At 39.8% G+C, this 26,223-nt stretch overlaps 1 protein-coding gene across 7 annotated transcripts in view; it reads right to left on the bottom strand.

Moving 5' to 3' along the window:
* Window positions 1-26,223, bottom strand: part of LOC139737330 (synaptotagmin-like protein 4) — a 113,990-nt gene that overhangs the window by 35,333 nt on the left and 52,434 nt on the right. For 4 of the 7 annotated variants that reach the window (XM_071648004.1, XM_071648003.1, XM_071648006.1 and 1 more), the window contains 2 exons: window positions 21,027-21,094; window positions 2,968-9,731 (listed from right to left, as the gene is read on the bottom strand). In XM_071648004.1, the coding sequence (XP_071504105.1) occupies window positions 6,763-9,731; window positions 21,027-21,094 (3,037 nt within the window). In that variant the 3' untranslated portion in view covers window positions 2,968-6,762. Of the gene's footprint in view, window positions 1-2,967; window positions 9,732-21,026; window positions 21,095-26,223 lie in introns of those variants that run through there. The other 3 variants (XM_071648007.1, XM_071648008.1, XM_071648009.1) reach the window with 1 other exon arrangement.

Raw genomic sequence — 26,223 nt, 5'->3', positions numbered from 1 at the left:
AGGTGATGCGGTAGGTCCTTTTATTTGATATCTTACTATTTTTCATTTAGAGTCGCTACACAGTGCAAGGCACTCATGAAGTTCTGCACTTGCTTGAATATTCAGCCCTGGTCATGATCCAAATGTTTCCTGATGGTTTTGTTGTCAGTGGACTATCACAATATCTTCTCACTAATACTCAATGGAAATCTAAAGGAATTAATAATGCAAATGCATGTTGACTTGTGTTGATCTGTAATGGCCTCAACACCACTTATAATGTGGCTAAATGAAGATTTAAATGCATGTCATATATATATTTTACAACTTTTTTATTATTTTCTCAGATAACTTGCATATGCCCATCCCCCCCCCAAACAAACAAACAAAAAACTTAACAAACCACAATTCTGCCAGTGACATATCTGCCAATCATTGCTAAAGTACTAAATATGATTCACAAAAGCACTGTCATGCACCTTAACCTGGACTGAGCTTAACTTTCATGTTTCCATGTTACCAGAGTATGACCAACAAAAGACACTGCCGGGAAGCATAAAAGATACATGTATTCTCAGTCGAGGGAAAGGTGCTTTCATAAGTCTTTTGTAAATCATAGTAATTTAGTATTTTATTAACGATTGACAGATGATGTGACTCGCAGACTCCTGGTTTGGAAGGTTGTGTGTTTGTTTGTTTGTTTGTTTGTTTTGTTTTGTTGGGGTTTTTTTTTTTTTTGGGGGGGGGAGTTGTTGGCTGTATCTAGAATCTGAAGAAAAAATGAAGAAATATTAGGCACATATGGCACATATTTAGATATTCTTTTGGCCACATAAGTGATGATATTAAGAATCAATACAAGTCAATATGGTTTTGCTTATCAAACAAAACTTGTTTTAATTCAGTTGAACCTCAACTGATTATCAATGAGGAGAGAGAGAATGCTCAAAAAAGGCAAAAAAATAACTACCATATGAATGATACAATAGTGTAGATCTATGTCAACTGAAAAAAAGGAAGGCAACATTGTACGATGTATCATCCAGGATTTATGAAACAAATAATCATAATGAAACATCTGTCTGGCACATTTTCAAAACTGGGATGGCAAAGAAGCAAACGGAATAATCTAAGAGAGTGCACACTCATCTTTCAACAGGAAAATGAGATCAAAGTGGAACTTACTGTATGAGCTAAAATATTATGCGGCGGTTTTATTGTCGCCAAATTTCACAAATCCAGTTTCAAACCATGAAAATAACAATGCATCAATATAAAAACATGCTTAAACAACAACGAGCACAAATGTTATTTAAAATGCTAGAGCAATACCAGAACAGGATGGCATGCAAATGAGTACATGTACACTGCAGGTCTACCACCACGTTGCATGGGCCACACAGAAAAGTAGCGATATTGGCAACATGGTAGTACGGAACTTAGGAACACTTGTTCATACACCGTGCAGGGAATCACCGAGTAAAAATATTTGGTAATGTTGTAGCTTGTTACTCATTCTTACTTATTTCATGAATGGCAGAGTAACAACTGGTACTAGACCCTTGCAACTGCGAAATTATCAAGACAAGAAAAATCTGACAAGTAACAATTCATGAAAATATCTGTACGCGAAAATTTTAGATACTACAGTATATCGTCGCTCTTATGCCAAAAGGGCCTTAAAACACTTTCTCTGTTATGCCAAAAGGGCACTAATAGTGTACAAAGTCTATAGCGTTAAGGGCCTTTGGGCATAACAGGGGAAGTTCTTTAAGGCCCTTTTGGCATAAGGCCGATGATATTACAACTTGATATGAAATCCAAACACATATCATTGTCGGCTGCTGCATCTATATCACGCATTGGATAGAGATCATATACACAGTTGTACAACACAAACTAGCACACATGGTGTGCGGCATACCTTGGGGCTCCCGCCTAAACGCATCGTCCAAGCCGGAAGATGTTGAGAGGAGGTGTGCGGGTGGAGTGAGAGGGAGGGGGGAGGGTCCCATGCAGTGTCCGAGGGTTTCCACCAGTGGACCACGAGGAATAAGGGGGGAGGGGGTTTTCTCGTGCAAAGTTTGGATGCAGCTCGGATGACCGAGCAGACGAGGAGAAACCAAAAGGTGCCACACAGGGCTGGTCCAAGAAAGGCAAAGCTCCCGCAAGAGTGGCCAATAGAACTCTTCATGAAAACACGGTGCTCTAATGCCCAGGTGTCTTCAACTTTTCATTTGGCAGGTCCAAATATCCATGATCTTATCTCATTGTACTTTGATGGGACAGTGAATAAAAGTTGGGCTTTTTTGTTTTTGTTTGATGTCTTTTTATGCTATGCAGATAATACCAGAATCTAGGCAACATTTGGAGGTATGATGGTATTGGATTGTCAGCACCAAAGGAACAGGCTCCATGCAGAGTTATCAGTCCCATATGCATTATTTGATATAGTCCAGATGTATTCAATTTTGTAGAGAAGGAAACAGAACAACTGCACTCTTGCCATGCACGACAACTTTAAATCAAACAAAATAGAGGTGGACATGGATGGGAAGACAAGGAGAGTGTAATTACAATGTCAACAGTCATTTCAAGATTATGACTCAGGACTGTCTTTGCAATTGTTGCATAGGAAAATGGTTGCAGGTACAAATACACCAAGATTTGTCTCTGTCTTCAGTCCCACATCATTGTTCAGTATGTAGGGTCTGTCTGTCATGTTCTTTTTTTTTATATATATTTATATGAATGAAAGCAATCAACAAAAGCAGAAGAGCAAGCAATTGCTGTCTCTGAAACCATATGGCATCGAGACAAGATAAGTAGCACCCACCACCATTTGCACAAGCCAGTCTACATAGAAAGCATGCACAGCTGGGTAAAACTATTTATGACACAGATATTTTCTCAACACCCCCCCCCCCCCCCCCCCCCCCCCCCCCCCACCCAAAAAAAAAAAGATAAGTAAAGATAATAATGCTTCTGGTGACAATCTGGAAGAAGTGCGAACATAAACAAAACAATGCATCTGTCATAGTGGCATAGACACCATCAAAGAGGAAAAAAAAATCTTTAATGCTTAAGCTCTCAGACTTTGCCATATAACACTGTCCTGGTTGTGAAAGATCTGCTTGTTAGCACTGTCAGTGAATTATTTGCTCCGAGTTGGTGGCAACTGCTACATTAAAGTATGGAAATGGCACCATTTTCATTCTTTCTTCCTTTTTTTGGCTGCTTCTCTGGTGAGGCAAGTTCAACATTAGTAGAGGGTACTATTGCAAGAGTGTCAAAGAAGAAGGAAATTGCCATGACACCAGCAAAGTATCCATTAATATAGTGCTGCCATGATTAAACCTCTGACGAGGTCAACGCATCGACACATGACTACCAGCAGAATAAATCATTGAACACAAAGGATTTGATCAAAACATCATTTATTTCACAGAAGAAAAAGCCCTCAACATCAACGTTCATTTTGACAATTACAACCTGCATTCATCTGCATTATACATCCATGGAACGTTGTTGAGTGATTTCTATCATGCTTATCATCAGCTGATCCTAGAAGTACCTGGTGGTACTCCCCTAAACAGTGGAAAACTAAATGCACACTTTTGTTTTTTTGTCCATGACCAATTTCAAGTGAATTTCACTTCTTCAGAATTTTATGACGGAATTGCTGTAGATATGTCTATATCTTCCCCTCCCCAATTTTTTTTCTTCATTTATCTAAATATCTTTGGTGTATGTCTGTGTCTTCAAACTTTAGTAAAATTCAAAAATCTAAAATCAAAGATTTTCACCCTGCAAATATGCAATCATGTTCTCAGCATATACCTGCTTCACCAATGAGTCATTAGTAAAAATAAGTAGAGAAACCACTATTAAATGAGACTTATGTCTTGTTTGCCCTTTAAATGGTGAAATATGGTTTAAACTTTCAATGATTCATCTCAATACAGAAAGAAAATAAGATAAACATTAAAATACTGTAATTCTGTGATTTGTTATTGAAAAAAATGTAATTGAAAAAGTACTGCCAGGCTTAACTACACACCAAATGAATGCCAGTGAGAAAAGTATTGTACCAATCTGAAACTGTTAACATTTTGTATAAAAGACTTATCAAACATTACCCAGCACAATCGTGAGAATATGATAAAAAGCAAGCTGCCAGTGTTTGTAAACATACCAATATAAATCCCTCTTTAGGAAACAAATACTGTTGAGGTTACATTTTTTTTTCAGCCCACTTGTCCCATTTGAGAACTTAACATATATCTTTGCATCTATAAATGTAACTAATCTATCTGAATCATCACATTTTAGGATAAAAGTACTTTCTGTACTACTGCTGAAGAAAACATGCTTTTAAACTGTAATCCTACAAGTATTTCTTCGTACAAAAATTTGAAAGTTAAATCAGATGATGCAGGGATAAGCCCCTCAATAAAAATACACTCTTTACAGAGTTATCCCCATTGAAGATACAGACAAATCTTGAAGATTAATTTTGGTAAGGAAAACTTGAATGGAGTGTAATGGGATCTGCTTCTATGTGACATGATTCAAAACAAAACACTATGGGGACATTAAATCAGTATTGCTACAAGACAATGATCAATCTCACGACCTAAATCTAAACAAAGAAAAAAAAAGAACAGTTGTTTCCTGAACAATGACAGGTTTAGGTAAAATATGTACACATATAAGAGAAGTATAAATACATGACTACAAATGACATTAATGCTTGGGCTACATGATACATCATTCACCTAATGAATGAAATATAATGAGTACATTTGATATAAAAAAAATTAAAAAAATGATTTTCATCAAAATTCAGGCAGTTTGTTTAACTACAAGACTCATTAATCAATCATGAAATGTGAAAATATGCATAAGATTAAAAATGTAATGTAAGATGACAAGAAAATGCATAAAATGATAATGGTGGGAAGATAAGATATTGCATCCACTGAGTACAACATACATGCATGGTGGAATAAGAATAACCATTGGTGGCAAAATACAGACCAACTACAGATATCCTCATCAGATTATAAAAGGTGGTAATCTATGCCAGATAGACTTCACTATCTACTCCAAGGCAACTAATAGAAGGATGAAGGGCTCCAAGAAATTTTTAAAAGAGTCTGAAGAATTTTGTTCCTAACTCTTTGCCTGACAGAGTGCCTAAAGTTCATTTGAAATTTGTACTTCCTTACAAAGTGAACTATTTGGTATTTGGTACTTGGTGCTGCGTTTCGTATTTGGTAATGTATTTGGCATTCTGCTACCTTTGGCTTGCATGGAAATCACAGACAAGCAAAATACAGCCTTGTGATGTTGTACTTTCGATAGGAACCACAATCACTGCTTCCTTGGGAAATCAAATGTCATTTAACCTAAGTTTTATGAAAGATGTTGCATATATCCATTAAAAACCAGAGCAGTAAATATATGTTTTTGAATACAGATGAAGCCCAATTAATACCATAAATGCATAAACATGAACATCTGACTTCATCTTCTTATATTGCACAGTTCAAGGGAACTATGTGTATCATTAAAGAATGAAATGTCACGTCTTTAAGTTATGCAAAGTTTTGTAAATGTGCCACTCAAAATCAGACATGAACATATCATGAATACCAGGCATATGATTCTATCAGTGCACACATATTACAATTCAGCATCCTGTTAAATTCACAGAGGATTTGCACAAAAAAACAACTATATTGAATCAAAAATCTGATTTGGGCATTAGTATGACAGCCAAACCTAGAACAAATTATTCCATAAAAAGACTGAAATCCTTTTGAATATTCACTTTGAACAATCATCTATTCTCTTTTCACATGACAAACATACACACCTTGTATCATAAATCTATTGTACAATGTCTCGTGAGTTTTTACCTGGCAAAAATATATTTCAGTTGCATAAACAAGCATGTATTTTTCCAATATAAAATACACTCTCTCAGGACAAGCCTGCCTAACATATTTACACAATATACTTTTATCATCTTTCCTGATTTCACCTACTCAAAGCACAATGCTGCCAACGCAGAATAATACTGATCAATCAATCCATACTAATTCTTGTATCATACAAATACATCACGTTGGTTTACCCAAGGTAAAGTAAAAGCTTAAAACAGCACACTGAGAAACGAGCTCTTTGAGCTTCACGTCTTTCCTGCAAATCATGTCAATATCTTGATATGGCATAAAATGACATCAACTGCCCCATTTGTTTTGACAAAATCGCACCTTTGCAAAATTTTCCAGTGCTGCACAGATAAGATTGCTTTCTGTCCCCAAATGTCTTTCATTGACTGAATTGTATTATGGTTCCAACAAACACCTGCAATATCTTTACAGGCTTTAAATAACCAAAAAAGATGGGACTTTCTCATTTTTTTTCTTTTGACTTGTGTTGGCCAGTATGGTTAAAATCACAATTTTTGTCTTCTGAAACACATCAGTTATATGATCATTACATGGAGCAGCTTTTGTCTGATTCTCTGCCAAGATTTGCAAAATGCACACTAAATCTCTCACTGAAATCTGTTTACTGATTCAAGTGGAAAGTCAGCCACAAAAAAAAACCCTGACACTTGATGCTCCACAAACAAGAGAGAAACCGTTAAACCAGGCTTGCCTCTTAAAGTAGAAAACACCAACATTGTGTAAATAGCTCGAAACAAAAAAAAGGAAACAATTTGTACCATGACTGTTAAAATGTTTATCATTAATGAGTTCCATTGGGTGTTTACATTTGCCACTCCAAAGACAACCTACGAGCATTGCTGGCCTCAATATCTGAGTCTCCATCTTCTGGAAGCTCAAGGATAACAGAGAGCTCACTGTCCGAACTCGGATGAACATGCCAGGAGGAGCGCCTGGCAGATAGGCGTTTCACTCCACCTCTTCCATAAGATCTCCTGTCACAATGGCTCTCCATCTCTTGCCTCTGGTTTTCTACTTCCTGCTCTTCCTCCTCCTCCTCATCATCATTATCCTCCTCACCACTTGATGATGAGCAGCAGGACGAGGATGAAGAGCTGGAGTCGTATCCCGCCGCATCCGCTCGGGAGGGCTGCTTCCGATAGATCTGCGGCTGAGGAGGTGTAAGTGCAATGAACGGAGTCCTGTGTCTCTCTGCCGCTGGTGAACCCTGTGAGGAATTGGGTTTCATTTTGTAGGTACCCTTACTTAGTTCCACAGGACTGCTTGTATCATCTCTATCACCACCAAAGGTGTAGCACTGAGACTTCCCATCAGCCGATGATGACAGTAAACCAAATTGAGTCCTAGAATGTTTCACAGCTGCCTTTTCAGAAGTTGACCACATGTCTGATCTCGATTTCCCTTTACCTCTTTTCTTCCGCCTTCTATGGGGAGCATTCGCACCATCATCGCTGGCCTCAGGATTTCGACCCGACGATCTCTTCTTTGACAGTCTTTTCGTCCTCTCACCACGATCATCTCTCTTGCTCTGATGTGGACTCTTACCAGGACCTGACTCAACAGACTCTTTCTCTTGGTCATTGCTACAGTCTGAATGATGTGTTTCGGATGCTGTCAAAGGAACAGATTCCTGTGGAGGAACATCCTTCAAGAGAGACTTCATCAGGGCCTGGTTGTATTCAAGTTTAGTTTTGTACAGAGCTTCCTTCTCCTCACTGGTGTAGGCAAGGTGAGATGCATCTAGGTAAAGGCATGTCTCTTCATAAGAATCACTGTCACTTGATATCTCCACAGAAGAGCTGGAGGAAGAAGATGCATCCAGTTTAGAGGAGTGAAAATCGAGTTGGGGCTGGACTACTGTTTTTTCTACATTTGAGTTGACTTCTGGTCTCCCTACAAGTCTCTTCAAAAAGTTAGGGAGGAAAGATCTTTGCTCTGAATCTGGCTTTTCCCTCCCTTGCACATCTTCACTTTCATAGATTTGCTTCATCTCTTTGGCTCTGGCTGGAAGGACAAGAGGAACTAAGCCTTCTTCGTTGTCATGGACACCCCACTCGGTGATAGAATCCTTCACTTTTTCCTCTGTCAACTCCCCATCAGAGGGAGACAGATTGCTTCCATATCCAAGAACAGTCTTACTTCCATCCTGAGGGCCATTCGCAAGCAGGTCGCCAACAGGACAGTGAGAGTCATCATTATCAGAGTCTGATACCTCTGAGAGGTGAAGTTCAGCAAGGTCCAGTGAGCTACAATCACTCTCATCCTCTTCAGCTGCAGCCTCGCCCTCAAAGAGCAAATCACCACCCTCCATACTGTCCCTCTCGTCCTGACCAGCCCTTTTGACCAGAGACTTGTCACTGCCCTGTGGCTCTACACTAGCTCTGTGCTCTGTTGGGCCGGAGAGAGTCTGTTTTTCTTCGAGGGATGCTTCAGTTTCCCCTCCTGAGCTCTGGCTGCTGTTGAAACGGTTCGGTCGAAAGTTCCGCAGAACTGCACCATGGCGCTGGAGAAGCAGGATATCGGACATGGAAAGTCGCTTTCCAGAGAATGTAATTCCTGTCACAGGCATTCCTTTATCCCCATTCTCAGACAAAAATTTGTCCAATCTCACATCACCAACACTGACAGCCATGGTAGAATCACTCCCGTCAGACTCAAAACTGTCTGATCCTCTATCGAGAACAATGAATTTCTGTGGATTTGAGGTATCAGAAGAGTCCTGTGGTATAAAGAAGTCGTACAGTTCAGAGTTGCTGGTAGGCAGTACTAAATTTTCCTGCTGGTTCAAAACAAATTGGTTCACATTGTTATTGAGATAGAATCCACCATCAGTGGGCTTGCACAAATTTGAGTCCTGCACTGATGAAGTGGTTGATTCAAAAACAGATCCCGCTACCAGGTTGATGTTCTGCTGCTGTTGTAGGATGTCCTTTGAAAGAATACAGTTGTCTTCATAGCCAAGGCCTGCCGTCTGCATGTGTAGATTGTCATTGGGGAGGCCTTCTTTCTCCAAATCCCCACCGCCATTCTGCTCCTTTCCATCAGCGACGGCATCCCAGGCAACAGTGCTGGAGCTTGTGATGCTCATGGCATCGGTGTCAGACTGGCGGGACGAGTCCTCGCCTGCTGTGTCAGAGAGCTTTTCATTTCCTTCCTCATCCATATTGTCGCCCATCTCGATCACGTGATGAGCGTGACCTGCTTTGGTCTGTATGGGCGTGTTGCCAAAGCCATGAGTATCAAATTCCCTCATGTTACTGGTAGGCCTGTTAGCTGTGCTCATGATAGCTGGTGTGCTGATATGCAGTGAGTTAGTGAGGTGTTTGGCTGGCCCTAACATGTTGTGCTGTGCATGTTGGTGGGTTAGAGGAGTATATGTGCTGCTGGTTCTGAGTGTGGGACTGAAGACAGAGGGGTTGGCGCGCACCCGTAGAGGGGGCGAGGAAAGACTCTCCGACCCAGAAGAGGGTTCTGTTTTGGATGAATATGGAGAGGTTTGTCTGGGGTGTGTGAAAATAGATTTGTCCTTGTCTTCCAAACTGATTCGAGAGCCACGTTTGTTATGCCTATCAAAATCTGCAGCAGGACTAGAGTCAGGAGGATGTCTGCGGGTTTTGAGACTTTGGACCAAGGTTTTCTTTACGGCAGGGGAGGATGGGCCTGTTCTGGGCGACAAAACGTTAGCCTCCTCCGCCTTATTTTTGGTGTATCGATCATGAACAGATTCTATGCCACTATGGGATGCATTGCACATATCTTTCTTTTGGGGGTCTGGATTAAAACAAAAGGAAAAGAAAACAACAAAGAAAACAACAGAGTAAGGTGCACTGCTACACACAAAAAACAAAAAAAAAACCAAAAAAAAAAAACACAATAGCATTATCAAGCAAAGCAAAGTAAATGTAGAGTTGATGGTATTTTCTTCATGTAGGCAAACTAAAAACAATGTGCTGACAGGTATAACCACTAAATTATAAAAAAGTGCACAATCACTGAACAGACCAACATCAAGTTATCTGCAGTTATTTCTGCAAAACTACACATAAGTTATGTCAAAAGGGGAAGAATCTGGGATCAAACATACATGAACATATCTGTCAAGAAGAGGTAATATAGTAGTCCATCACATGAAATGATGTGACCAAAAAAAAAAAAAAAACCACAACTACCACAATAATCAATTATAGTGCATGTTAATGAAAACAAAGTTCAATAAAATTTACCTCCTGTCCTACACAATACTTTGCAGAGTTTCAATCCAAACAATATTATACAAAACATAAGAAAGGGATATTCTCCATATGTCACCACATTAAAATGAATGAATCTATCTACAAATCAAGGTTAGGTGACAAGAATTCTGTAATGGAAAGCTAAATGACCACTGCACAAATGGTATCATGAAAATCTATGTTTCAGAGGCAAAATGGCAGTATTGACATGTCTAGCCTATCTTGACTATGGTTGATTACTTCACAGCAAAACTGAAGGGTGAAACAGGAAAACATAAATTCACACATTACCAGAAACAGTCTGATATTTTGAGCTGTGAAGCGAGTCATACCTATCAGAAACAGTATAATATTTTGACCCTGTGAATGGAGTCATACCCACATGTCTCACAAATGATCGATAGAAGTTCTTGAAAGAAAATACATCACCAACTTCAAGAGAGTATAGACTAAAACAGAATATATGTTGTGATTAATGGTCTGAAATGAAAATTATGCATATACCGCGTATCGTATACCTACCCTCTCTTTTCCCGACAAGTTCTCAAGTGACGATATAAATAATCCATCTTTGCACGCAAAGGTTTCATGCACATATCAAGTCCATTATGATTCATGCGATGACTGGAGTATTGTAACAGGTTACACCCAAAGGAACAAGACTTGACAAGATTCTGACAGATAATCTAAAGAATAACAGCTCCTTGCGGGACATAGTGACTCTGTTCTGTTGACATGTTATTTAAATCACTTTAATCATTAACTAAATTGCCCTGCCAAAAATCTGAGTCATTGGTAAATGAGCATTTCCCTAATGAAAACAGCAATCCTTCCCCCCCCCCCCCCCCCCCCCCCCTCTTGCTGCACTTACCAAGAGACTGTGAGCACTTCAGGAAATCAAACCACTCATTAATCAACACTGTCGCAACCTGTTGTTACAGGAGAACTGATGTGCAGTAGTGTTTACTTCAGGCAACCAGGAAAAATATGGTACGCACCGGAGTAACGCACCGGAGAATACTAACAGCTATTCAGAGTCAAATGTAAAAAACATTTGCGTCTAACAATAGTTTTCTCTTGTGATCTGCATTCTTTTCTATAGGGGTCAGCGTATTGGGGTTATCTAGCAAAAACGTGATCATACCAAGCAATGTGAACAGGACAATGAAGTTGCGGCTGCCTTCTACATGGATGACTGATTCAAGATTTTTTTTTCCCCCACTACTAAATAACTCAACTTTAGGCTGTAAACTGCCAGTCTAAAGATTTGTTTTTGCCAGAGATATTTCTTTTTCTCAATTTGCCATGAAAATCTAGGGTATTAAGTGATAGACAATATAACTACCATATTCAAATTTCTAGCACATCTATATAACAAAGGTCCCGCTGGGACAATCAACAGCTTGCCCAAGACTAGCCCCGGCTTGCCCCAGACTTGCTTGGCATACATGTAGCATCATCTATGCATTCAGAGAGCATTCAATGCAGGCATATTGAATATATACCAGTGGATAGAATAGCTTGCAATCCCTGTTAGAATTGTACGCGTATGTAGACCTGAAAGGAGAATAATCCCTGCATTTGAATTCACTAGAAAATAATTTTCTGTTCTCTGAAAGGCATCTATTTGCCACCCTTATGCTACATGTAGCTTTGTCAACCAGACTGATGTTTATGCTTGAATATATATACATATCTTTTTGGCGAACTTGCAGAACTCCTGCTACAACTAGAAAAAGTTACATTTAACCTTTCCTTTGAGTAATCAGGTGAAGGTTACATGCACATATCATCAAGCACATAACAGACACACATATGCTTGTTTTGATGAACTTGCAGAACTCCTGCTTTGGCCTAAACAAAACAAAAAACACACACAAAATAAACTGTTTCATTTAACCTTCCCTCTCTGTGCAATGGAGTGATTCCTCCTACGTCACAACAAGAATCTTTGATAGAATGCTGAAAGCTTTACATTGTCCTCTGGTATTTGGCAATCAAAAATGTACAGCATTCATGTTCACTACAGCATGGCGGTGAGTTGTTGTTTAGATGCTCACATAGCATGGTTTGCACTGGAACGTGCGGTTAGCAGTACAGTGTTTGGTGTATGATGTGTGGTTAAAGCCTGCTTTGGCTTTCATGCAGGCAATTTTCTGCCAGCACATACTTTAATAAACAAAAATATAAAACCACAGGCATTTTACAGAGAGGGGAAGCTAGTATTATGAAATTCACCATGATTCTTTATCAAAACTTGGATTAATTCCATTTTTGTAAAGTTACACTTTGTCCTTCCTCATGCATGTATCTGTTTTTGTTTCACCCATGGTGGGGGATGGGAGGAGGGTAGGTATTTGCATCTGGTCTACCAATGGGTAGGAAATTTAGATGGATGGACCTCAAACAATTATGAGCAGAGTCTCCAAAGCCTGGTTTTGACTCTCGGCCGATGCTCAAGTCCAGCAGGAGCCCACAATGACACAACAGGGATTTAAGGGAGATCTGGAAATCTCTCTACGTCTGTACCAACTGGCAAAGAAAGCTGGATAGTAAGGGTTAAGAAGGATGACAAAAGACAAGACAAGGAACAATGTGGCCAATAGTGCAGGGATGATAGGGCTTGTTATCATCCACCTCTAAAGATGCTAAAAATCTGCGGCTTGAAGCCCCGGTCACACAGCGCTTTACGGCTTAATCACCACCAAAACCCATCTAAAAGTGGTCTCCCGTGAAGCAGACAATGTTGTTCGCGTTGATGTCGAGTTTAAGACGAGCTACGGTCGATTTATAGACGTGGCAGGACGCTGAGAAAAATCGGAAAGGCGCTGGACGCGGTAAAAAGTTTTGAACTGCTCAAAATTTTACTCCGCGGACAACCACGAGTGGCACATGTGGTAAAGACGTGCAGCACACGTGAAACACACATGATAATCCATGTTCCGGCAGTGATTAAAACTTGGGGAGACGCGGTAAGACGCGAAAATTTAGCGGGCAGAGCATGGTCATCTTGACGCGTGTTACGCATTGGTATCACTGGAAATAGCGTGTGTTTAGCAGCTTGTCACTGACAAATTGATTTTTTTGCGTACATACACGTGGCTGGACGTGGTTAGCTGTGCTTAGGCAGTGTTTCAGCAGTGGAACAGCCGCTAACGGCCATACCTCGTACAAAGCACGGCCAAACCAAAATTACCCAATAAATTACCACTTACGACCACGTCCACCAGATTTTCATAACTTTTTGTACGTGATTTAGACGTGGAGTGCTGTGTGACCGGGGTATGAATCACCAACAGTGTCTCGTTGTACAAGTTGTTTCTCTGGCCACTCCACTGTATGCCTTCATTGCATTCTACAGTCTCCCCACTTTAATAGTGACGCCACTCCACATATCCTTTTCACCTCATATATGCTAAGGATGCATGCTGTTCATCTCATACAGTGCACATATGTGACCGTGCATGACAAAATGAACAAAAAGTCGCACCCCTTGATTTCATGCGAGGACTCAAGAAAATTGAAATGGGTCATCTGAGTCAATCTTCAGTTGTTCATATTTTCTGAAAGAGCTGTCCTTCCTCTACGTTATTCTTTAGTTTGGGATCATAACATGAATGGGAAAGTGTGTTCAGCAGTTTTTCTATAATCCCTTTTTTTTGGGGGGGAGGAAAGAATGATTACTACTAGTATATGTCTCAGAGGCTCGCTCCTTTTCATTTCTTGAAATCCTTTGCATACTCTTTACTTTCAAGTCCAATAACCTTTGAAAGGACAATGCTAATGGTTTGAAAGTTGGCATTAGTTATGGACAGAATGTTTTAATAGAGCAAACTCAATTTCAGTTAAATAAGCCTTTCATCGTTGTTGCTCCTGTGGTTTACATCCTGTGTTTTGTCCTTTTCATCACACATCTAGCACTGCTTGGTAAAGATTGAATAGACCCTGTACTTCAGAGCCTCTTTTCTCAGGTCACACTTTTCCAGAGTTTGTGCTTTCTTTCCAGTATTCAGATGTGTTAGGGGAGTCCATATGAGTTGAGTTATACATCATTAATTCTTATTGCTGAAGAGTCTGCTCTTTAAGAATCTGCCCTTATCTAAAAATCCATGTCTTGCAACCTCTTGTTGGTTTTGTGATGCAGGGTCACATAAAATAAAAAAGTATCCATATCCACATTTCTCTGGTTTGTTTGTTTGCTGTTTTTTATACCGGGTGTCCCAAAAAAAGCGGAACGGTGGATTTTCAGTATCTTGCGTTTTAAAAATAAAGTGAATCACCCATCACATTTGTCACAGTCTGCTTCAAGAACCAGAGCAGAAAAATCCTGAAGAAACTTCTCATAAGTATATACGCTTCAATAACTCTGGAATAATGATAATTTAAAAAAAAAAAATGCTACAGTTTCTCACATCATATCAACCTAGGTCCTGTCATAACAGGTGAATTGAGACAAATGGTAGTATTTGCTGGACACAAATTGTTCATGCACGAACATAAACTGTATTGCCATTATACATTACCCCACAAGCGATCAGTCATTGGTGAGCTGGACATATCCCACAAAACGTCCGGCATGGCTTGTGGCGCAGCGTAAATTATCCATGGAATGCACACGTCATCCATTTTCTTGAGTTTTCTTTTGTTTCCTCCGTGTCCACAATCAAACTTAAAAACTTAATAGTCATATGGTCTTCTTAAGACACTTTTCAGCACTGGTTCACAAAAAACTTGTTCTACTTTCGCATTCAATTGCCATGTTGACCTCGCGCCGGTGCCCCTTGCGTGGACGCATCTTGCGCGATCCTCATAAAGAAGTCTCGCAGGAGGCGCACGACAAGCGGCAGGCTATCGTCGTTGGCCTGATCATTCCCACGCCGACCGCCACTTCTGCCCGGTGGACCGGACGGGCCATCATGCAGATCGAAGAGACGTCCAAAGAGACAGTTGGCCAATGGCGTGCAGAAACACATGTATGCACTCGTGGATGCCTGAGCAGAGTCAAAGTTGAGGACCTGCTGTGGGAGGGGGGGTCAGTCTTCCACTAGCGTCCAACATTAATCAAGAGATGTCTTCACTGCTACTCTGCCGTTACAAAAGTTTTCCTCCCCTACAATTCTCTTTTGCACCAAAAGTAAATGGAATAAGTACCACAGGAGATCTCTGCAGCTACAAGACATGGAGAGTTGAACCAGGAAAGGAAGTCGTCACAGGCGCAATCTTCGCAGTCTTCTCACGGCAAGACAGGTGGCACATCTCCAAGCATTCCGACTCCTCAGAGATACAGAACTGGTGAATACTGTACAGCCGAAGTGTTGGCCCATCACTTTCTGCCTTCCCATGTTAACACACAAGAAGCCTTCCAAGACGTTGTCCCCGATCGTTACACAATCCAGGAATCACTGCAAGACACACCTCCTTCGCAAAGTTGACAGAGGCTGATTAACATGTGAATGGAACCATTCGAGGTGGACTAAAGACGGTAGACCCAACAATTGTCACTCCCTCAAAGGAGTGTCTTCACCAAAGACCCATTTCAAGCTTCTTTGTGAGGCGGCACTCTCACATTTTAAGAGGACTAACCACAGATGATCACTCTTCAGTGTTGCAGCAGCGATAATTCAGAGATTTTTCTTTCTGGGTCGCTTTGCTACACATACAGTTGGCTCAGTAACTTTGTTGTCCCTCCAAAACATTCTGACACAATGCCATGAATCCCTACAAGTCCAGCCAAATCAGCCCTTCTCCATAATTAGAAGACTAACACATCAATTCAAACATGAAACAAAAGAAGGTATCACTCAAGAAAGTGGCAATAGATTTGCTCATATAATATCCTCGTGAACTGTAACTTATGCTCGCAGCAAAACATCTGCACTTCTTGCCATGTTTAGTTTGATTATCATGGTTATGATGAATTTTCATACACCAGCCACCGGGTCTAATAGGGTCTATTCTTCACCTATGCTTCAGTTCGTTTGTGCTGCGTCACTGCATGATCACTCAGGCGAAGACACCCTACAATGAGGATTGGCAACTTCTTATAATGCACTAGTTTACCCCTTCCCCATTTTGAGACCTTTTCATCTGCAGCTCGCCTTAAGTGCATTTGTATTTTGCAGCCTTTAATCTTTTGCGGACAGACTGATTTTGCTGCAACACGCATTTCCCATAGACACCTGCCCTAGTATACTCACGACTCATCCTCAATGGGTTTAATTAAAGGGAATGAAACCCAAATCTGCATATGGATTGAGTGAATGCAACAATACTGGTACACACTTCAGCAAAGTTTGAGGAAAAATCCGTTCACAATTTATACATTTTTCAAGTTTCAGTGCAGCCATCACTGGATGAGAAAACTACTACAGATCATAATGAAATACATTTATGATATACAGAAAATATAGAGAGAATTCTACAAAATTTCATTGTGAAAAGTACACATTCTATCCACTTGTTACTGATATATGTTTAGGGTAAAATCATTCTCTCTGTTTAAAATTAAAATCAAATTACTATTTTTCTGTGTATTTTGGCCCACTAGATTTCTTTTTCGGGGTTCAGTGGTCCAAATGAGCCACCAGAGAAAAAAGTTAGTGTTGAGTCATGGTACAAGTACAATTATGTACATATATTTAAAAGAAAATCTTGAACAGTCTACACTACTGTTTACAAGCTTGTTATCGTTTAGAAGGGTACATTACAATATTCAGTAGACTTGAAGCAGTCCATAAAATTATCACCCTGAAATTTTAGCTCATTTCTATCCCTGCCAACAATGAGGACTTTTAAAGCACACTCTGTTCAAGAGTAAATAAACAAAAATCAGAAACATTCCTGTGCTTTAGTGCAAGAGTCCTTTTGTTTGCTGTCTTCAATAGGGTTTTGGTGCCTTCTTTCCATTTCAAGACAAAGAAAATTTCGGAAACAATAGTGTGATTTGGAAAAAGGTCCTTTTCTTACTTTCATTTCATTTCTTTCCCTACAGACAATTAAAGGGATGGTACAGACTTGGTTTAGATTGGCCTGCAGATTTTCATTGTGTGTGTGTGTGTGTGTGTGTGTGTGTGTGTGTGTGTGTGTGTGTGTGTGTGTGTGTGTTCGGATTGGCTTGATTAGGCTGATCAAAATAGCTTTTTCTGAGAATTATGCAGATTTTTATGTCATTTCTTTTATAAAAACAGGGTATGATTTGGTAAAAAGAATCAAATATATTGTACTGTATGTTTGAAAAATGATTTAGCAGCACAAGAAAGAAGAATGCAGCTGCTTTCTTTTTTTTTGTTGATGGACGTATTAATTTTATTGTTAATATGGATTTCACATTGAATGAAACTCAAATAAAAGAATATTACAAAAAAAAAAAAAAAAAAAAGTGTGTGTGTGTGTGTGTGTGTGTGTTTGTGTGTGATAATGAGAAACCCCTTATGGAATATCACAGAACATGTAATTATGAGAGGAATTTACAGTTTATCTGATGAAAATTGGTCTTGAAATGGCTGACACATCCAAAAAAAAAAGCTATCCTAATAAAATACAATACATGACTTTTATGAAGATCTCTTTTTTGTTATCTTGCTTTTGGATATCTCGGTCATTTCAAAACCAATTTTCTTCATATAGAATTTCAATTCCCCTTACAATTGTATGCACTTTAACATTTAAAGTGGTTTCAAAATCTCTCACAAAAGGTTAAAAGTTGAATCCTCATCCATCCCCAACAAATACTATACCATCCCTTCAAGGACACACAACACACTCTGTCACCCACGCCATTTCAAGAAAACTTATTAAAAAACACCTAGAAATTCCTGTAATTCAGTGAGAAAGTCCTTCATTTGCTCCGGTCTTCATTCGCGGGATTTCTTCTTGCCATTTCAAGACAAAGAAAATTTCAGAAATTATGCTGGGAACTGATCTGGAAAGAAGGTCCAGAAGTGGGGTAAACATCATGGGGTTAATTCTTCAAAAGATAAAGAATACCAAGAGCCAAAGGATGCTTTAGTCTACATTCATGGAATAAAATAATCCCCTATTTTGTTTCATATCGTCGCGGGGGCGACAAGACCTCGTATCTACAAAATGTCAAATGTTCAGGAGAGCCAAAAAACATGGCGGCCAAAGCACTGTGGCGAATGGGATAGCCTTTCTTTTGACATGCGGTGGTGGCTTCATTTTGGGAGTAAGACATCACTTAATCCATTATTTGACCATTAATCATTGCAGATACAAGGTCTTGTCACCCCAGCGACGATATGTCCTTCAAACTTTTTGTTATGAAATGTGAGGTCTCAAAGAGTTGATACCATCATTGGCTGTTGTTGTTGTTGTCAAATTTGTATCTGACAGTATGATTATACAAATCATGACAACAGCGCTTCCTAACACATGTCTTGCTACAAATATTTGACCTAGACAAAGAATGTTGTTTCCATGGAATCATACTGTAAATCACGTGGACTACAACATGTAGCTTCCATGAATTTATGAAACATTTTACCCTTACTATGCGCTCTCAACTCTTTTCCTTTGACAATGCATGATAGGACTGTGCAGGGCAAATTTCATTGGGCCTGGCTCGGGTGGAAACTGAGAATCATTCAATATGCTGCTCCCCATAGACAAGGAAATGCCACGCTATTTATTTACTGACTCGATTGTTTTTGGTATGTTTGTAAATCGTACCCACTGAACTGGTCAGTGATCTTTTGATACCGCAACATTCCAGAATTTCTATACCTGCAAACAATGACATTATCACATTCTGAATTCTTGCTTTTGCATATAATAATTGTAAAAGCTCGATTGGTGGCACTATTTAATTTTGGTTACAATTAATCGACATCACTGTGCCAGTGCACGGTGTGAGCTCTATTTGATCGTACACATTACAACAAAGTACTATCTCTATCTCAAAACTAAAATAATTTGGGTAGGTTTAATAGCAATTGTTACATGTTGGGGAAAAGAAATATCATCTGTAAGCTATTGAAATACATTTCTATCATGACTTGACAATGTTTTAGTCAAAACAAAAAGAGGAAAATCAAATGTGATTACCACACAACATACTCTACCCATGCCTGCTGCACAGTAACTCTAATTAACCTTTTCTTGTAAAATGCATTTCAATTTTTGCAATCTAGTTTACTATTAATTGATGTTATGTCAGGCGGTTAACGTGGATGGCTTGTTGCAACACAAACACAAAGGAATACACTGGAATACATCAGAAGACTGGCTTTCTACATTACGTCAAGAGAAAAGTAATTGTTTGCCCGCATCCCGAATCCATTCGTTGTTGCTTTGTGATATCCGACTCATTCAAAATCTCATGCGCCATTCCTTCTCAGAGATCATTCATCACAATTCAATAGCACGCTGGAATTTCTCTCGCATACCATGGCTGATGAGCAACTTAATGACACCAAGTATTGACGCAGAATTTCCAAAGAAATAGGAGATAATGCACTAATGGCTAATCGCACCACACACTATGGTGTCGGAGCCAACCTTGGGGTGGATTGTAATACCTTCAAATCATCAGCCTATGCTGACTGGAGAAAAAAGCAACCAAAAGCTGAATGCATAATGATTTAAACTCTGATTACATTCCAGAGCATTTCTGAGATGAGTATTGAGAGTCAGCAAAGAGTGGCCAAGCAGAGGCTGGCAACAAAAGATAGAAAGAAGAAAAAGCCATTTATAATGGCAGGCATGCTTCTATAGCAAACCTTGCGACAGAGGGACCACTGATGTTTTCTTTATTAATTTCCTTCAACCCTTTCTGTGCCAGAGACTTTGGACTGTGTGTACGATGCTATGGGGCTTTCTGTGTCAATCAACATTCAAAGCACACTAGGGGTTAAGCTTTCCTTACAACTTTGTTGTTGTTTGTGTTGTTGTTGCTCTGCAATGATCTGAATGGAAGCTTTTCCTCCAACTTGTTAACTGTGAGGTAATACACAGCCACAGGGCACCTGTCATTGCAATCTTCTGTGTGAGGACGTCGTAAACTCCTTTAATTCTTTGAATCACCACACCCTTTTTGATCCACAGCAGTGATCTATTTTTATTTTTTTTTGTAGAACATGTTCAATCAGTGCTGTTTTCTTTACAAAGAAAAAAAGAAATCGAAATTTGGGTTGAGATCAGGGTCGCATCTTTTTCATTCAGCGGTGTCACTGTCAAAGAACGTATGTGAAACTTTTTGGGTTACGATTATTTGGGGCGAGCTGATCCGCACATGTTCTGAGTGGTATGCTTCACTACTCTATGCGTGAAGACCAATCCAATACACGGTGATACGCGACAAGCCAGAAAAAACTCCATGGGCGATGCATAAACAAAAGTCTTCACTTATGCAACACATCATATATGTAAAAATCAATATAAAATGACAGGATGAAATAGCGCAAAAGACACAAAAAAAAGAGAGAAAAAAATCTGACAACACCCGCACTTAACCCATAGCTGTTGTTACACATTTCCATCCCTTCTATGTGCCTTATAGGTGATGCACTTAAATGTAGTTGTCTGTGGTTAGTATCTTACGTATGCCAAAGGAGCGATAGATATCAAAGAAAGCGTATTGAAGAAGGAAAAAGCTGCCCCTGCACATGTACAGTGTACGGTTCCCCCAAATCATGACATGTGGAAATATCTCTTACACTGTACATGTAATGCGCTCACATCAAGAACTGAGAAGGTATTAGAATATGCACTCATGGTCACTGTTTTCATCATTTGCATTTTGACTCTTGACAGGACAGGTCCTGGAAGAAAAAGGGGAGGGAGAAGAGAAGGTGGCAAGAATTGGTGGTCCACCTACCTGCTTCGTCGGAGTAGAGACTCTGTGATGGAATGCGCTGTAGAGTCACGTCATCCCGTTTTCCTTGCCTGTGGAGACCAGAGAAGAAAGGGGAGATGGTGCACATCATGACATCTGGTATACGCAAGGCTCTTTCAGATTCAAGTTGATGCCAATAGGAATACTACATACTGATAACTCTACCAATGGAGGATCTCTGTAACGACCATATTCACTACTTCCTCCTACTTAACTCCCTTCTCCTGCCTGGGTGGTCCTACAATTGTAGATGGTATCATCTACGTCCACCAAAATCTCACCCATATATTTGGACCCTCTATGAACCAACATACTTGCCAAACTCTATATGATCTGAAAAGAACAGTCATAACTCTGGCACAATCAAAAATGCATATATACTTGATAAAACTGGCATATATACAATGTCAGATTTATGCATCATTAAAACAATTGTGAGATTAAGAAAATATCTCAATCTATTCATAGTATTGTCTCTATGGCTCAAGTGACTGTCTGGTTACCAACCACTCTAAACAGCTGATATTATATTGAAATTCCACCTCAATTCTAATCAACATCTTATTTGCCCCACAACATGTGCATGGTTATGACCGATATCACCTCTATGAGAATATTTCACACTTCAAATAATTCTACTGCATTCTCAGTTTATGTCTCGTTTTAATGGAATCTCTACTATTCCACTGGTTTGATTTCAATGCTAGTCTGAGCATGTCATGGAATTTTACTTTTGTCTAATCCTCTATTTTCATTCTCGACTTTTCTCCTTATTTTTCACTCCTGTTTCACATTTTTATCTCTAGTCTGGTTTCATCATGAGCTCGTCCACTTTAAACAAGCCATTAGCAATTGAAGACTCCTTTTTCTTTTTCTTTTTTTTGGGGGGAGGTGTTTTTGTAGGAGTTTTTTTTCCCACACTGCCTGTCTTTCGTCATACATATCCCACCCAAACTTAAGAGAGGAGGAGGAGGAAAAGGTATGTGCAGGCTAGACAACATGTGTGCTCAATTCTCCTGTCAGTTATTTCTCTCAAAATGACACAGTTTGCAACTGAATTGATTGCACTTTAGGACTCTGGCATCTATAAGCCCTTTTTACACTTGTGTTTCTTAATCCCGTACTTTCTCTGACCCAGGACTATCGTTAGTCCCGTACCAATTTTTTCAGCTTTTTACACTCGCCAATTAGTCCCGTACTAAGCTCTAGTCCGGGGCTAAGGAGAAAATTGACCTTTTTACACTCGTATTTCTGTGTCCGGTACTTTCCAAACCACATGAATATTCATGATTACGCTGTGCACTGTACATGTACACGCACGCACCGGCAGCACTTGATTACCTCATTTCTGATTGGTCAGGGGGGGTCGGACTTCGTCTCTTTCGCTTAGCCCAGGATTATTTTTTCGTTCTGTTTACACTCGCTTGCTTGGCACCGCAATTGCGGGTTATCACCGCAATTATGGTGCTAACCCTGCTATTTTGCAGGGCCAGATAGTACTGGACTATCGGTGGGGCTAGCCCACTTTGGCAAAAAAGAATGTAAACAGAAAGTGGGCTAAGGATAGTCCCGTACCAACGGTGGGGCCAAGGCATGCTTAGTCCTGTACCAACGGTGGGGCTAAGGCCCCCCCCCCCCCCCCCCCCCCCCAGCCCCACCGTTGGTACGGGACTAAGCAAAAATTTACACAAGTGTAAAAAGCCCTTCTGAAGCATCCCCATGTGGTATGCAGGCAGATGAGAGTGGGGGGGGGGGGGCAACATGATACTTTAAAGGCACAATGTATTGTTTACCATTGGTAGCAGTGATTTTAAAAATGGTCGAGTTACCACATTTGGTGCATATGTGTAGGTCAAATGTATCACAGAGCATCTCTGACAAAATACAGCAGCAGTTCTCAACAGATACTAGTCTTACTGTGGGTGTGGATTACAATGATATTGAAATGAAAAATATAACACAGTACATTGATTTGAGATTGTAGTACTACTTGAATTAGATCAAGGTATTAAACCAAGGTTCCAACTTTGACCTGAACACCTCTATTACCCTTTTTTGTACCCATGTCCTTCAGTCAAATTTTGCAGAGCTTATTCAACCATGCTGTTAAAACCATTGGTGACCTTATTCTGTACAATGTCAATGGCATTTTGGGGGTCTGGGTCTTGGAGAGTTAACTTTGCTGCAAAGGTGGTCTGACAGACCTTTTCTGATAATACCCAACAGAGTATACCACTCTGATACAATGGTGATGCAATTGAGCATCTCAGCCCATTCATTACGATTGAAGTGGTCTCCAGTCTGTGCTAAACAAAGCTTTGCTAGGGCCAAAAGTCTATAAGCAAGATTCAAACAACTCCCTCATTAATCTGACTGTGCTAAAACCGTTTGAAAGCGAATGCATTGACACAAACTGTTTTGATTCCCAATGCGAAATTTCCGGGGCGAGGTAAAAAGGTAAAACCTAACCACTGAAAGCCTCTGGTCTTTTGAAATCATTCACTGATTTGGAAACACTGAATTCACAAATGATAAAACGATGAGGCCTAAAAATGGTGTCTGGTAGAAATCAGTGTGAGATAAGTGGAGGTCTCACATAACTTCAGAGGCTCCGTAGAGGTATTCTCATAATAGGCCCCTATCTGATTGGACAATAAGCTGACAATGAATAAGTCCTCTTAGATTCCTCTAAACAAATTTGTCATAATTTAGGCAAACATGTGTGGAGTTTAGTTCATTTCATTGATTCTTTTCAAATCACATTTTTTTTCAATAAATTCTTTGCAGACAGACATACCAAAAACACTTCAAAAAGAGACATACTGACAAAAAAAAAAAGAAGAAGAAAAGATAACTAAGCCACCAGGAGAGAGATAAAGGATGAAAGTATACACTGCTCGAAGATTTTTTAAAAAGTCAAAGCTTTTACAATGTAACACTATCCACAAGCAAATCTTTCTTTATGTACATGTATGTCATAACCACAGCATCCAGGCACACAGTACACAACAAGCACGGTCGATTCAATGTTCACAAAATCATAAGCAACAAGTTTGTATGCATGTTTGTACAAGCAAGAAATGCAACGCTTTGGGGCATTTTTTTTTTTTACTTGTTTACAAATTTTTGTATTTTTGCGGTAAACACATACAGAAAAGCAGCGCATCTAAGTGTTGGATTTATCTACAAAATTGTATGCATGCAAGCGCAGAGCAGATCGAGGTCTTAGCTCACACACAGGGTTCCGGGTCACAGGTTGGAAACAAAGGCTAAGATTTGATTGTGGTAGCATGAGGGTCTACTTGAAGGAATCACAGGTGGTGGGAGGTGGGGTGGGGGGACCAGGGAGGGGATGAAAGGATGGAACGGGAGGGGGAGGGTAATAGGAGAAAAGAAGGGGTTAAGCAGCGCTGCACACTGGCACTGGTCCGACGGTCCCTGACGAGTAAAAAAATCACTGTCGGACCAGTAATTTTTTCGGGAACAGACCAGTAAAAGATGGAAAAACTGGGTAGGGCCTACATACTGGTCCGATAGACAGGTCGGACCAGTAGAAAAAATGGGTTAGTGTGCAGCCCTTGGTTAAGACTGTGTACTTGATGTGCAAGAATTGAAATCTTCACCACCATGATGACTTTCTGTCAAGTCAAAACATGCCAGCAAAGAGCCACATGGGGGGGGGGGGGACCTGGTTTAAGAGAATGTGGGATAGGGCAAGAGAGATTGGCATCAGATGGAAAAAAAAAATAGTCCTATTGGCAGACAAATGTAAATCCAGATACTTTCACATACATGAAACTTTCCTGAATTTCGCAAGCAGCCATGATTCACGAAAGAAAAATGCATGCAAAAAAACCCAAAAAAAAATAGAAATGTCTCTGTGGCAACTGATGCCTCCGCCATAATGCATGAGTCTCCCAATAGGCGTATAGTACAATGTCTTCACAATGTGTGATCCATGACAGTTTCACATAACTGGCAAAATATTGAAATGACAGGTTTGTCAGAAATGTCTTGAACTGGGTTTGCTATAATTTTCTAAGAGTGCAGGTACACATATTTGGGGAATTTTGGGGAAGTTTATGCATTGAGTAATTTCCAAGGTATGAAGAAAGAGTGTGATGACGGTACAAAATAGATTTTTTTTTTTTTTTTTTTTTTTTTTTTTGGGGGGGGGGGGCATTGAGAACTGGCCTTTGACCCTTAACCTTCGACCTTCGACCTTCTGGCTGGAAGTTTCCCAGAAAATCTCCATTAGGTAATGCATACATGTATTAAGTTTTGAAACTAATAATGCAAGTATTGCATACTAGTATATGAGGGAAATAGTAAAATTTTAAGGAGTTGACCTTGATCTTTGACCCCTGACTATTGACCCATGACCCCTAAATTCCCTACATAATCCCTGCCAGACAGTACATGCGTATGTACCAAGTTCCACGAAAAAAAACATTGAACCATTTGCGAGAAAAGTGATATTGCAACATTTTCACCTAACCTTTGACCTTTTGACCTTTGACCTTATGACATGAAACTCTCTGGAGAATCTTTACGCAGTAGTACATGTCCACACCAAGTTTCAAGAAAATACCTTCGGGCATTGCATAGATATGGGGGAAATTGCAACATTTGTAGCATTTGACCTTGACCTTTTAACCTTTGACCTCTTGCCAATGTCACTAAAATCTATTCAACTAATTGTCCCATCATATCATCCTTGGACCAAGTTTGGTGAAAGCTACTTCATCCAGTTTTGAGTTATCACATAAACAGATAAATTTTAGGATTTGACCTTGATCTTTGACCTTTGACCTCTGTCCGATTTCACTGAAAAACTAATCAAGTAATTGTCCCATCATACATCATCCTCCGACAAAGTTTGGTGAAATTCGCTCCATCCAGTCTTGAGTTATCGCGTAAACACTACAGATACAATTTCATGATTTGACCTTGACCTTTGACCTTTAGCCAATTTCACCCAAAATCTAATCAAAATAATTGCCCCATCATACTTCATACTTGGATCAAGTTTGGTAAAATTCCAGTAAATATTACTCAAGTTATCGCGTAAACGAAAGCGGACGTACAATTTGTACGTACGTACATTGTATGTAAGTACGGACGGAAGGACAACCCGAAAACATAATGCCTCTGGCACCACTTCGTAGCGGAGGCATAA

Source organism: Diadema antillarum, unplaced genomic scaffold, assembly GCF_040938485.1.
Source record: "Diadema antillarum isolate AM-2024a unplaced genomic scaffold, OU_Dant_1.0 seq00000689_RagTag, whole genome shotgun sequence".
NCBI lineage: Eukaryota > Metazoa > Echinodermata > Echinoidea > Diadematoida > Diadematidae > Diadema > Diadema antillarum.
Note: the sequence above shows the minus strand (reverse complement) of the source record. Positions and strands in the feature narration are given on the sequence as shown.